Source organism: Boleophthalmus pectinirostris, unplaced genomic scaffold (genome assembly GCF_026225935.1).
Source record: "Boleophthalmus pectinirostris isolate CB_2022bp ecotype Guang Dong unplaced genomic scaffold, ASM2622593v1 HiC_scaffold_1, whole genome shotgun sequence".
Classification (NCBI taxonomy): domain Eukaryota; kingdom Metazoa; phylum Chordata; class Actinopteri; order Gobiiformes; family Gobiidae; genus Boleophthalmus; species Boleophthalmus pectinirostris.
This window is the reverse complement of record NW_026570970.1, coordinates 3504635-3518362: the sequence shown is the minus strand read 5'-3', so window position 1 is coordinate 3518362 and position 13728 is coordinate 3504635. Positions and strand designations below refer to the sequence as shown.

Genomic DNA, 13728 nt, shown 5'->3' with positions numbered 1-13728 from the left:
GATGGGGGGTGGGGGAGGGGGTGCGATATCACCACATACCACACTGTTGAGCCGCTAAACCGTCACAGCAGGAGAAACTCCCAAACCGCGACAGCCCTAGTTTGATAGGGCAAAAATACTCACAACAGATGGTAAAAACAGCACACCAAACTATGTAGAACAAGGACCATAACAAGGAACTTACATTTCATTTAAGCACAGTTATGAATATTAAACAGAGAGACTACCTGGCTACCTGTGCCACAGTGTGCATGTCAAGGAGGGACTGAGGCGATGTTCTCTTAAAGGCACGGCAGCGTTACGGCAGGGGAAATTGCACAATTGTTTTACAAACTAGGTTTTTTTGTGTGTCGATTTAGACTCTGTATTTGGAACTGGATTCTCCTTCAGAGGAAATGGCGAGCCTGTTCCAGAACCCAGAACTGTGACCTGAGAACGACATTCTTCTCTTCTTGTCGAACTCATCACATGGTAACCACTCGAACTACCACGACGAGGATCCTTCATGAACATTGACTCTGACTAAACGACTAAACATCCTGAACTCAGTAGGACTTTGAATTTTGAAATATTGTGCACAACTTGAATGTAAACATAGATTGCCAGCTGCTAAACTGTAAACTCTTTTTTTATTTTATTTAAAATTTTCTACTTCTTACCCTTCAGAACCTGTGCATGGTCCAACCTACTAGATTACTTTACTGTACTAATCTTGGGTCAGGGGTTACGCTTTGTTTTTGCTATCAAGCTTATAATTTATGAAATAACAATTAAAATAGCACATCCCCTTTTAATATACATTAAAACTAGTTAAAACCTGCTGTTTAAAAATGTTAAAATGGCGTAAAGATCCATTAAAAATAGAAAATTAAAAGTGGATTGTCAAGGGTTCGTCTGACATAAATGTAGAGAAATGATGGCTCAGTCAAAAAAACTTTACCGAAGTGTGTTTTTATTCACACCACAGCCCGATGTGCAGAGTGGAATATTTACAGTGAAAAATGAGGTGGTAGAGTCCAACAAAAAGTATTTACAACAATGTTTACAGTAATCACACTTACAGTAGCCGGCACCCACGTAGTCAGGCCAAAAACAGACTGCTCAAATGACTGGAGCTCCCCCCTTATATACCCCTTAGCCCCTGCCCCTGGGCTAAACCAATTAATGAAAAATTGGGTTTTAACATGAACAAAACTGTACTGATGAACACAAATCAACTTGGAAATAAACATAATAAAAGTAACTTAAAGAACCACTCATGTGGTTATCATAAATTCAATTAAATAACTTAAAAAAACCAAAATAACAGGGGCAGATGAAGACGCGTTGGTCGGGCGATGACGGGGCAACACGGGCGCTCCGTCACATGGATAAAAGACCAAGTGCCCCTTCTTGTTTGGTGACTGAGCTCTCTGCTGCTGTGTGGTCATGATTGTGGGTAATGTGGAAACTGTGCTCACGGACACATGTTTACGGGGTTCGCGCTCTGGTCGGGAGTTCTTTTGGATACCGTGGTGGTCTACAATGGGTAAGTACATTTGTGAAGTACCACGAGTGTGCGGAGATATTTATATTCTGAAAATACCCTGGATCTGTCAGTTCTGCATGTCTGATTTCCTGTTTTACTCATGTGATTTTGTCAGCTTGATGCCGGAGATCGCCACGGTGTGTGGCAAAAATATATTATTATTAATATTATTAATATATTGCAAATTATTTCCGCAGGCCCGCACCCCACCCACACCCCACCTGCACCCGCACAGAGGTCAGGTTGGCAGGGTGCTACTGATTTTAATGACTTTCTAAGTCTCGCAGGACACGCGTACTTGCAGTCATTGTACACCAGTGCCCCCCTGGGGGGGCGCGAGGCTCCGTCAAGGGGGGCGCGTTTGACCTCGGGGAACATGCTTTTTTATTTTTTTATTTTGATTTTTTTTACTGTCTTAAGGGCCGTTCACACCAAAGCGTCAAAAAACGCCTTGACGCCTCTATTTGGAGCCTTTGCATTTGAGTTTAGACGCCCCCGACGCGCATCTTTGACGCCGTGGAACCGAACGGGACAAAAATACTTGACGCGCATCCGTTGCCCTGGAAACAAGAGCCCGGTCCCGCTCTTTTCCCGAAACAATGTCAGACCAGACTGAGAGACTTTAGTGTTTTTATGACATAAAACATCAAAGGAGGAGATCGGGTCGACGACTGGGGCGTAAATATATTTCTACTCCGCTAATGACACTGGATCAGTCCCGGTCTAGTCCTGGTCTAATACCGGTCTGGTCCTGGTCTAGTCCCGGTCTAGTCCTGGTCTAGTCCTGGTCTAATCACGGTCTAGTCCCGGTCTGGTCCCGGTCTAGTCTCGGTCTAGTCTCGGTCTAGTCTCGGTCTAGTCCTGGTTTGGTCCTGGTCCGGTCCTGGTGTAGTCCTCGCGATCGGCTCGGTGATTGTGGCGTATATATTTATTCTCCGTTCATGTTTGTGGTTCTCGTTCTGGTTCTCGGTTCTTTCTTCCTGATAATAACGTCGCTGAGTCTCTGGATACTCGTCCCTGATTGGTTGACGCGGCGCGTCTGACGCGAAAAGTTCAGCATTTTCAACTTGACGCGCGTCTTGGCCGCTGACGCTAAAACGCTGAAGACGCGCTGCGCTGACGCCAGATTCGCGCCGCGCTGACGCCGAAAACGCGCCGCAAAAACGCAGTCATATAAGGTGGCAGTGTTACGCAGAGGTGTACTTATAACAATTTTATAGACAAATGATACTATCTATAGTCACGCGGGGGGGCGCGAGATGTTTTATTCGTCCTAGGGGGGGCATGACAGAAAATAATTGAGAAGCACTGTTGTACACTGAGCATAAGAACCCTGTCTGGTGCACTAATGTTACTCATATGAGGGAAAGAGTGCAAAAACTCCAAAGCTCCAAAACAAACAGTGAATCTGTGCTTATCTTCAATAAGGGCTGTGACGAGACAATGAACAGGGCTGGAAATACCTCATGCCACAAACTAAATGATGTGCAGTATATTTCACTTTTCACTAGACATGAGAACAGCAGAAGCACATCAGCCAATGAACGAGCACCTGCTTAATACTCGAGGTGGAGTTCTTGTGCAACAATAAATGATGTCATGAAGCCTCTGATAAAAAAGATCAGACACAGAAAAAAAGTATCACCTGACGTGACAGAGCCAGAACTGTGAGTACAGCCTTTGTTTTTCTTTATTCTATTACATGCATGTGTGTCTTTTAAACATGTTGAATTTGATCATATAGTATGTATGTAACTATTTCTTAGCAAATAATTCAGACATTTTGGAACATTTTGTTGTAAATGCATGGACTGCATTTTATTTTTAATATTCAAAAGTAAAATAAAGATGTCAGTGTAATCCTCAGTCGTCCAGGTTAGATCCACAGCAAAACTCTAAAACTTTTGTCCAGTTGACAGAATTTAATTTTCTTTTGCTAAACTTTAAGTAAACCTGTCAAGATGTGATGGACAAATCTACATCTCTCTATCTCAATGAAAATAACATACAAGCCTAAATTTTTTCTTGTTTCTATGAATATTTCACTGGACTGGAATGTTCCACAGTGTAACATTAAAAACTTTAGCTCAAAAATTATTAGAAAACAGGGATTCTGACTGTGAGCGGAGTCGCCTTTCCACAAATCTGACCTGTAACTTCATCTGGTTTTGTCTCCCTGAAGATTGCAAGGTTTAATGCCATACTGTGAAACATTCCAGACAAAGCTATAAGGCAAGGCATTTGACAGACCCTCCACCAGAAAAGTTACACAATGCAGCTTTGACGTCGAAAGATAAACGTATTTAGAACCTGATATGGCATCTGTGTTTTCCTGGTATGAGAATAAACCAGAAATTGTTGTTTGTCAAGTTTGTCAGTGCCAGAATCTGGACTGAAAAGGACAACATCAGCTGTCTAAAGTCATCAGTCAACCAGATATCCACAAAGGGCGTAACACTGCACAAACTCAGAAGAATCCATCTTGGCTGGCTCCCATTGTTTCGATTGGGCCTGCAAAAACTGCCACAATATAGTACAGGAGAGACAACATTTGTGTGCTCTTAGGGCTGTTGCGGTTAGGGAATTTCTTCTGTGGTGCAATATAGCAGCTCAACACCACGGTATGCCGTGATACACCCCCTCCCCCACCCCACATCCCCCGGAGTTATAATATTTCCATCGGCTCTGAAAACTCTCTCTGATGATGCTCTTGTTGCAGATGCACATGTACCTTGGTTGTCGTGTGGATATACTGTGTGTAGTGTGTGTAGGGTGTGTAGTGTGTGTAGTGTGTGTAGTGTGTGTAGGGTGGGAGAAGTAACATTTGGCTTTGCAAGTGCTGCTTCATCTCTTCAGCTCTCACTGTGGCAGCTTGGGTCAGAGTCCCGCACCAGGTCAGGTCAGAGTCCCGCACCAGGTCGGGTCAGAGTCCCGCACCAGGTCGGGTCAGAGTCCCACACCAGGTCGGGTCAGAGTCCCGCACCAGGTCGGGTACCCACGGACTTAAGAGAGAGAACCCCGAGCAAGGTGTCCGCAAAGTGCGATCGAGCGACAACTGCACTTCCCTCTGTGCAGCGCGGAGTTCTACGCTGGTCCTTTCACCTGTGGTCACCCAACGGTCTGCGTGGGCGCACCTTAGTCCTGGGATAATCCTGGGTTATCAAAGTCACGGGCAGTAACAGGTGGAATGTTAACGGGTCCGGGTGAGTGCAGGACTCTGGGTCGTGTCATGTGCAGTGATCGTGGTGGCCCAACATGCACCGCAGTGGGCCTCTTAGTACCGCAGTGATTCATTTTTGCAGTTATTGCAACAGCCCTAGTGCTGCTAAAGTGTCAGGTTTTTTATGTAAATTTATTGTGGGAGCCCTCACGTCCGGTCTGTGGACTGCTCAAAAGCTCCAGACCTGGTTGGCCTCTGGCTTCTGTGGCTCCTCTGCCCAGGATTAGTGAGTTGCTCAAACACCTGGCCAGTCGAGCTCCTCCGCCTGTTGCAGCTGCTCCCATAAAAGGCCACATCCATCCACTTGTTTCTGGCTGCTGGGATTTCGCTTGAACAGCATGCCACATAGATTTGTATGTCTTGTGTCATGAGTCACTCTGTGGATTATTTCTGTAACTGTGACTTTGTTGACACTCAGTCATACATGGCTTTTGTATGTTTGTTCAGTTAATCTTGTTTTAAAGTCCTTTTGGTTAGTTTCTGTACAGTTTGGAGCTCCTCTATTGTTTAACCACTTTTGATTCCCTTCGTTAATTTGACCCTTTTCAATCCTGTTATCACGTTATTTAACCATTGTACATCTTGGGTTTTGTTACCACTCTCACCAAATCAAGCTGGGTCATAATAGATAGCTTCTGCAATCTTTGTACCTATAGGTAATTTGTAATACTTTTAAAAGACCCATTTTGGAAAATAAAATAATGATATAGTTTCAAAGCAGCAGTAATAAAATTAAAAACTCTTTGTGGCTAATTGGCCCTGACAGCGACTCAGTGCTGTGCATCAAACTCACGTCTGTTCCACACCAGACTGTAAAAAGAAGTGAACTAAGAGAGTGTGACGTCACCCACAGTGTTCAGCTCCAGTCAAATGAAGCTCACTGAGGCTTGCATTTACAGCAAAGAATTTTGAGTCAGGTCTAAATTACAAACAGGATTTATTTTTATTTTTTTAATTTAATCAATATTTTACCAGGTAAGTCATTTGAGAACACTTTCTCATTTGCAACAACAACCTGGTATGAAATAAAAACACCAGTTAAAGTTAAAAATACAAACATTTTAAAATCAAAATGTCGAGGCTCACTGCCACATCTGAACTTCCTGTTTGGAATGCGACAGCGAGTACGTTAGGTCCATTTATATGTACAGTCTGTTCCACACATGACCACAGGGACCAGTCACCTGGATGAGGCACATCGCTGTCTCTGCATGTTTGTTTTTCTGTATGTATTACCGTGATCCGTCATACCGTAGAGTCTAAGGCAAAAAAAATGTCTCCCTGGTTTGCTGGTTTAAAGTTTTTAGGGTCCTCATCAGACACAATCTGAGTGAAATGTTCTGAAGTAGAGACAAACATTAAGTTGCAATAGAAGTAGAGTCCCATGTCTCTAGAAATGTTTTTTGGTCCAGTTGTGCAAACTCAAAAATATCTGGTATTTTACTTTGCACATTTCTCTTTTCCCAGGTGCCAATAACTGTGTGAACTCAAGAGGGAAATATGGCAACAGCACCTCCAGGCTGGTTGTTTTTAAGACTGAAGACCTAAGACTGATCTGAAGGTTGGCGGATCAAATCCCGCTCTCAACATAAACATCACAGGTTGAGTGGTCAGATCCACTGACCCACAGGTTGCTGGTGTGATTCCAGCTCCCACAGATGAATGCTGTCGTTGTGTCCTTGGGCAAGACACTTAACCCACCTTGCCCACAGTGTCTGCGTACACTGGTGTGTGAATGTGTGTGTGAATGGGTGAGTGGTTCCTTGTTGTAAAGCACTTTGAGTGCCTTGAAGGTGGAAAAGCGATATAGAAAAATATGACCATTTACCATTAAAGCCGCGCGCGGCGATGGTGGCCCTCGCCCCGGCGTGCACTCCCCTCCCACGCGACCACCCCGGCACGCCACTCTCTCTTCCCGACACCACCCAGGTCGACAGCTTGTCCATTAGACACATTACATAATGCACCTTTAAATATTTTTAGGAGTCATTGCGCCCCTGCTGGCCAACAGTGGAAAATGCACCATGTCCGTGGTACATTTGGTACAAATCCAGTAATGTTGACATGTCATGTGTATTCTAGGGGGCGCTATGGAGTTCACTTTTCATATGTTTTATAGTGTATTATATTCAGACTGAGATCAGGAATTAGTGATTCAAATTTCAGCACAATCGGACTAAGCCTGTGTGTGTAATCATTTTTAAAATATTTAGACTAGTCAATAGTCTTTGCGCCCCTGCTGGCCAGTGGTGGAAAATGCATCATGTCCGTAATAAACTTTTTTGCTTGTAATCATACATAGAGTTTATGCCCTGAATTTGGTACTAATCCGGTAATGTTGACGTTTCATGTCTATGCTAGGGGGCGCTATAGAGTTCACTTTTATTAAATTTCATATTTCATCACATTCAGGCCTGGATCACACAATTGTGATTTGAATTTGAGTTCTCTCGGACAATGCCTGTGGCCGTGACAGGTCACCGAAAAAACAGGAAATGAAGGCGTTTTTCGGCGGCGTGCTACGGGCGAACCGTAAGGAGTATCCCAAAAAAACTTGGCAACTTCTGTGAGTTTATGTCTGTAGATGTGACCTGTCAAATCTGAGCTCATTTGGACCAAACCCCGGGGACTTGAATCTTTTTGTAGACCCCCAAGTCAAAACGGCGCCGAATTTTTGATCCAATATGGCCGACTTCCTGTTCGTCATAGGGGTGCACAATGATTGGCTTTTTCGCTTGTCTCCTTGAGTTCTATGACTGTTCCGAATTTTGTGACCGTAGGACAAAATATGCCTCTCAGCCTCCCATTCATTTCAAAATTTTCAAATTTCAAGGGGGCGCTGTTGAGTGGGGGGGCTTTGGGCATAGTCATGATGCCCATTTTATGAAATTTTTCACCGGGCCGATCGATCTGATACCGGTTTGGGGACTTTTCGTCGATGTTTAGGCCCTCAAAATCGCGATCGTTTGCAAGGAAAAAAAAAAAAAAGAATTATAAGAAACCGACGAAAAACAACACCCCTCGCCCCTAACTTTGTTAGTGGTGAGTTGTTAGGGGCGAGGGCCAAATATACATTCATTTGTGGGTTATCTTCATAGAAACAAGCAAGTGACAGACAGAAAAGTTACATTTCCTCTAAAAGCTTTAGATCTAATTAGCAGAGCCTACTCTTGGCTGTATATTGATGCTTACAATGCCCAACTTTTATTTAAATGATTTATTGTCAAATGTCCTATATTACACCAAACAGACTCTTGTGAGCTTTAAGTCATGTTATAGTGTTGTTACCTCATCAAAAATATATCTGGTTTTGTGTCATTCAGTCATATCTGAGTAAACCATTATTATTAGTCTGTCTACATCTCCAAAGCTCAAAATGTTCTATTTGAGTGTTTTCTGTTTGAGAGACTAATAATAAAGTGTTACTCAAGCATGTGTGAATGAAACAAAACACAACTCCATGTCTGTTTTTGATGAGGAAACAACTTAACATAGATTACTACAAATAGTGTAATATGGGCCCTTTAACTTTAGATGTATTTGGGAAATAGTTTAGCCTGTGTCTTTTGTCTATAACATTTCATAGACGTTGCTTCAATACAAACAAGGCAACAATATTATCCTGTAAATCAATCAAAAGTTGTTGTCCCGCAACAAACAAGTTCTACAAACTCATAGCTTATCCTCTCTCTTTGTCGTTCTATGAAATGTTAATAGTCCTGAAGTTCTTTATATTGCAAACATCATTGCAGTGAGGGGACTGGCACAAAATAATTTTATAGTTATATTTTGAGAAGTTTTGTGGGAATTATCACATTTGAAAGGCCCACATGTTATAATGTTGTTTCCTCATCATAAACATACCTGGAGTTGCGTTTTGTTTCACTCACACGTTTAACCCTAACCCTGCATATTTTGGCTGTGTTCTTTTCTCAAACAAAAGAACACACCCAAACTTCATACACCTTCATTAGAATCAGTTGGATGATTTCAGACAAGGAATTGCTAATCTCTACAGAATAAAAGATAAAAGGTAGCTGTTGAAAATAGGGACGGGCATTCGATGAAATTTTCTTAATCGATCGTCGGAAGAATTAACGATCGATTATCGATTAATCATTAACGTTTTTATATTAAAATGATCATCATTATTATTACTATCTGCACTAATCTGCATAAATAAATTCAACTTTACAACATATAAACCGTAACGACTCTAGAGCCACATCAGCTGTTTGACATTATAATGTGTTTAATTAATTTTTGCGCAACTCTCACAGAAACGAAACTTAAAACCGCATCGCTAATTTGCATAAACTCAGCGAAGATAAAAATACAGCTCTTGTGTCGCTGATGCGGTCAATTTCTGTCGGATTAAAAGACACGATTCAGTGGAATACAGATTTGCATTTGTCAAAACCAGGACACTGTACGGGGGGAGGGAGGTGGGGACTCGTCATCGACATTGAGCGACTCTCACCTGGTAAAGCTTTTTCCCACTGGACACCGAAACACATGTGCTGCTTTATACACTGTGCACATGGACTCACACTTGTCCCGAACGCAACAGAAAGTGTGGAATTTCTTGTACAAATCATCGTTAAATACACATTTGTGCTTCGGCACGCTGCAGGCTGACCTACTGTTTGTGTTTGCTCCTTCTAAGTGCAGAGAGACACATGTATGGACCCCTGTTTGGTCACGCTACGCTACGCACAGCAACCTACATTTGGTTTGTCGATTAAAATTAACGTAATCGATGAAATTCTTAATGATCAATTATCGATTGATCGATTAATCATGCCCATCCCTAGTTGAAAACTAACACTACATGACATCACAAGGGGTAATATTTTGATCTGTAGGCATACTGATAAAGGATTGTTCAAACACATGTGAATGAAAACAAAACACAATTCCCAGGTATGTTTTCGATAAGGTAACAACATTGTAACATGGCTAAAAGCTCCCAAGAGTCCGTTTTGCATAACCTATTATATAACTATTTACTTTTTTCTTTTTTTTTCAGTGTCAAGATGTTGATAAAACTACGGCTAAGCACCTTTTTCCCCATTGCCGCACTATTACTCTTCATTTTGTTTTGTGTCCAGATGAATAACAGTAACTACTATGAGAACTTAAATAGCTACAGTGAAAATGTGATGGAAGAGGAGATTGTGTATAAGAGGGTTATAAGGAGTTGGCCAAAATGTGAACAAAACAAGTCTGCAGTTATCATACAAGGCTTTAGCAGTCTCCCAGAGCACATTCAAAACTTCCTTTACTATCGCCATTGTCGGCACTTCCCCATGCTCCTGGATATTCCTGGCAAATGTGGCGGACCTGAAAAATCCTCTGAAGTTTTTCTCTTGTTGGTGATCAAAAGCTCACCTGGGAATTACGAACGGAGAGAGGTGCTGCGCAAAACATGGGCCAAAGAGAGGCAGCACGACGGTTTATGGATACGAAGAGTGTTTATTTCTGGTACATCAGGGGGTGGTAAAGACAAAGTGAAACTAAACAAGCTTCTAAGAGCGGAGCAAAAGGAGAACAGTGATATCCTGCAGTGGAATTTCGAAGAGTCCCTTTTTAACCTGACTTTGAAACAGATTTTGTTTTTGGAATGGATGGAGAAAAATTGCCCCAAAGTCCGCTTCCTGCTTAATGGTGATGATGACGTCTTCGCCAACACAGACGGCATGGTTGAGTATCTCCGAGACATCCCTGGAAATAACGGGAGCAGTCATCTTTACACTGGGTTTGTTTTTGAAAATACTGGACCAGTTCGAAATAAAAAAAGCAAATACTACATTCCAGAGCAGATCCAAAAGTCTGCTAAATACGAACCTTACTGCGGAGGAGGAGGCTACTTACTTTCAGGTTACACAACTATGATCATTTACAACATGTCCAAGTCCATTGAAGTTCACCCTATTGACGATGTGTATATTGGTATGTGTGTTGTGAAGGCGGGGTATTTGCCTACACATCACATAGGGGTGAAAACACTAGGATTGGTGCTATCAAACAACCAGAAAATAGATGAACAAGATCCCTGCCACCTTAAAGGCCTGCTGCTGGTGCACAGATATTTACCTGCTCAAATGTTCCTCATGTGGCACAAAATAAATGACCCTCAACTCAGATGCGGCGTGCAGTTTTGGGAAGACTTTTAAAATAGAGAAATTAGAATTTAAAGGGCCTATATTACACTGTTTTTGTATCTATGTTGTAATGTTGTTCCCTCATCAAAAACATACCTGGAGTTGTGTTTTGTTTCATTCACTCAACACACAAATCCTGCATATTTAGGCTGAGTTCTTCTCTCAAACACTCTGATCCACTTTGTGATGTCATGTGGTAACACAGGAGCTGCTCCAGTGTGCATTTAAACATACACCCTCACTAGAATACTTTGGATAATGTCAGCCCTGGAATTTCTGATCTCTACTTAACAAAAGGTAAAAGGTAACTATTAACTTGAAAAGTACCACTTCATGACATAACAAGGTGGAACGGAGCAATAGAGACAAACTAATGCTAAAGGGTTACTCAAACATGTGTGAATGAAACAAAACACATCTCCAGGTATGTTTTCAAGGAGGTAACAGCATTATAATATGGCTTAAAACTCACAAGTGTACATTTTTCCATAATATAGGCCCATTAACAATTTAAAATTGAATATTATACTTGAAACAGGAAAACTCCTCAGAATGTTCCACATAACCGAAAGCTGAATCTCACAAACAGGAAGAATTTTTAATTCTTTGGACCGTGAAAGAAGAGAAGCACTTTGCTGTTTACAGTATAATCAGTGGATGCAATTGTCGTCCTACTATATGCCTTACTTTTATGTGTGGGTGTGTCACGAAAAAGTGATCCATGCTTTCGTGACATCACGCCTGGACTATTGTAATTCTTTATATGTAGGGTTAGACCAGGGCTCCCTGCAACGCATACAACACGTCCAGAACGCTGCAGCTCGTCTGCTGACAAATACTAAAAAATGTGAACACATCACACCTCTTCTGTGTGACCTGCACTGGCTCCCTGTCCTATACCGGGTGCAATTTCAAATGTTGTTAATTGTTTTCAAATGTCTGCACTCCTTGGGTCCAGTCTACTTGAGGGAGTTACTGCAGCCCTATACTCCCCCCAGACCCTGAGATCAGCCGACCAGCTCCTGTTGGTCGAGCCCAAAACTCGTCTCAAGACAAGAGGTGACAGAGCTTTTTCTGTGGCAGCGCCCAGACTATGGAATTGCCTTCCTCTTGCTGTCAGATCCTCTCAGTCTGTAACGCAGTTTAAGACAAGACTGAAAACTCACCTCTTCTCCCTGGCATTTAGTATGAGCTAGTCAGGTTATCTTGGTAGTTTTTAACATGTTTTCTGTATATTTGTATATGTAACTGTTTCTTCTATGCTGTTGCTGTTGACTTGTATGTGAAGCACTTTGGTCAACTGAAGTTGTTTTAAATGTGCTATATAAATAAATTTGAATTGAATTGAATTTGAATTGAATGTTGTCCACCAACTGTCCTCTACAGCACTTCCCCATTGTCACTCTAATGTGTTTCCAGTATGATCAGTTTACCTTTGATAATAATCAGAATAATCCCAGGGTTTCTTCAACGGTCTATATTATGTTTTTTTGTTGTTTGTTGTTTTGTATGTTATAATGCTGTTTCCTCATCAAAACAGTACCTGAAGTAGTCTTTTGTTTCATGAACATATTAAGCACAGAAACAGAAACCATTCTATTCCACCTTGTGATGCTATGTGGTAATACTGGAAGTGCCACACTGTGGTGTTAAACTCTATACACTTCACTAGACTCATTTGGATCATTTCAGCGATGGATGGAACAAAACATTTTGAGCTTTGGAGATGTAGATAGACTAATAATAAAGGGTTACTCAAGCATGTGTGAATGAAGTAAAACACAACTCCAAGTATGCTTTTGATGAGATAACATTATAACATGGCTTAAAGCTCATAAGAGTCAATTTTGAATAATATAGGACCTTTAAATCTAACAATAGATCCTATGAATATTTTGAAGTTAGATAGATCTGTTACATGCTTGTATATTGCAGTTGTTAGTTGCTGTTGTAGACACTGGAGAATGTTGAAGTAAAGGCATAGGTCCAATAAGCAAATTCTGATACAAGACCAAGTGAGCTTCTACAGGATTCATTTTACATTACTTTTTAAGTAACTTTTTTTCCTCTTAACCATATTGTTTTTAGTTTGTGCACGGCTGTTCTGTGTACTGTGAATACAGACTATTTGTTGTGCTTATAATAGTAATGTACTTTGAATATTTTGTATTGATACTATTTATTAACATGTTTACATTCTTGACAATAAAATTAAATAAAAATAATATAAAAGACAATATTGCAGAAGTCTTTTGCAGAATGGTATGAACAAGACAAAAGGAAACCAAGTTCAAGCCACTGTTTACTCTGGTTAAGGACATCATGCAAATATATCTTTGCAATGTGTGGAGCAGAAAATGCATTTACAAAGCCAGAAGCAGAGTGCCAAAGGAGGAGATACAGACCACAGATGTTAAGACACGAAAGCTCCTGACCATGCATGGAGGGTTCCATCCCAAATCCAGCACCCTGAGACTGTACACAAGCTGGAAGGAAGGGGGCCGAGGACAAGTGAGTGTTGGAACCACTGTCCAGGATGAAACATCCAAGCTCCTTGAGTACATCAAGGACAAGGCCCCGGCAGATGAGGTGCTCAGAGAATGTCTCAGACAGTGGGGTCCAGAGGAAGAGGTGCTGGAGGGACCATCATGGCAGGACAAACCCCTACATGGGGCGAACCACCGGAACATAACTGAAGTGGCTGATATCAAGAAATCCTACCAATGGCTTGAGAGGGCTGGTCTGAAGGACACACAGAGGCACTGATCCTGGCTGCTCAGGAGCACTCGAGCAATAGAGGCCCAGATCTACCACAC

General features: G+C 41.8%; 1 protein-coding gene across 2 annotated transcripts; it reads left to right on the top strand.

The window, feature by feature from the left end:
• The first annotated feature begins 3134 nt into the window (after positions 1–3134).
• LOC129408708 (N-acetyllactosaminide beta-1,3-N-acetylglucosaminyltransferase 3-like) lies at positions 3135–13149 on the top strand. 2 transcript variants are annotated; one of them, XM_055153054.1, is made up of 3 exons: positions 3135–3195; positions 6216–6309; positions 9778–13149. In XM_055153054.1, the coding sequence occupies exon 3, from the start codon at positions 9785–9787 to the stop codon at positions 10922–10924; it is 1140 nt and encodes a 379-aa protein (XP_055009029.1). In that variant the 5' UTR covers positions 3135–3195; positions 6216–6309; positions 9778–9784; the 3' UTR covers positions 10925–13149. The 2 variants fall into 2 exon arrangements, with proteins under 2 accessions (XP_055009029.1, XP_055009018.1); XM_055153043.1 differs by having other exon boundaries at positions 6216–6499.
• Positions 13150–13728: the final 579 nt, after the last annotated feature.

What these genes read in the sequence shown, in the direction of transcription:
- LOC129408708 (XM_055153043.1), top strand. Translation starts at nt 6,411, where the DNA reads ATGCTGTCGTTGTGTCCTTGGGCAAGACACTTAACCCACCTTGCCCAC. An exon ending in GTGAATGTGTGTGTGAATGG is followed by an intron (nt 6,500 to 9,777) that starts GTGAGTGGTTCC and finishes TTTTTTTTTCAG; the next exon opens with TGTCAAGATGTTGATAAAAC.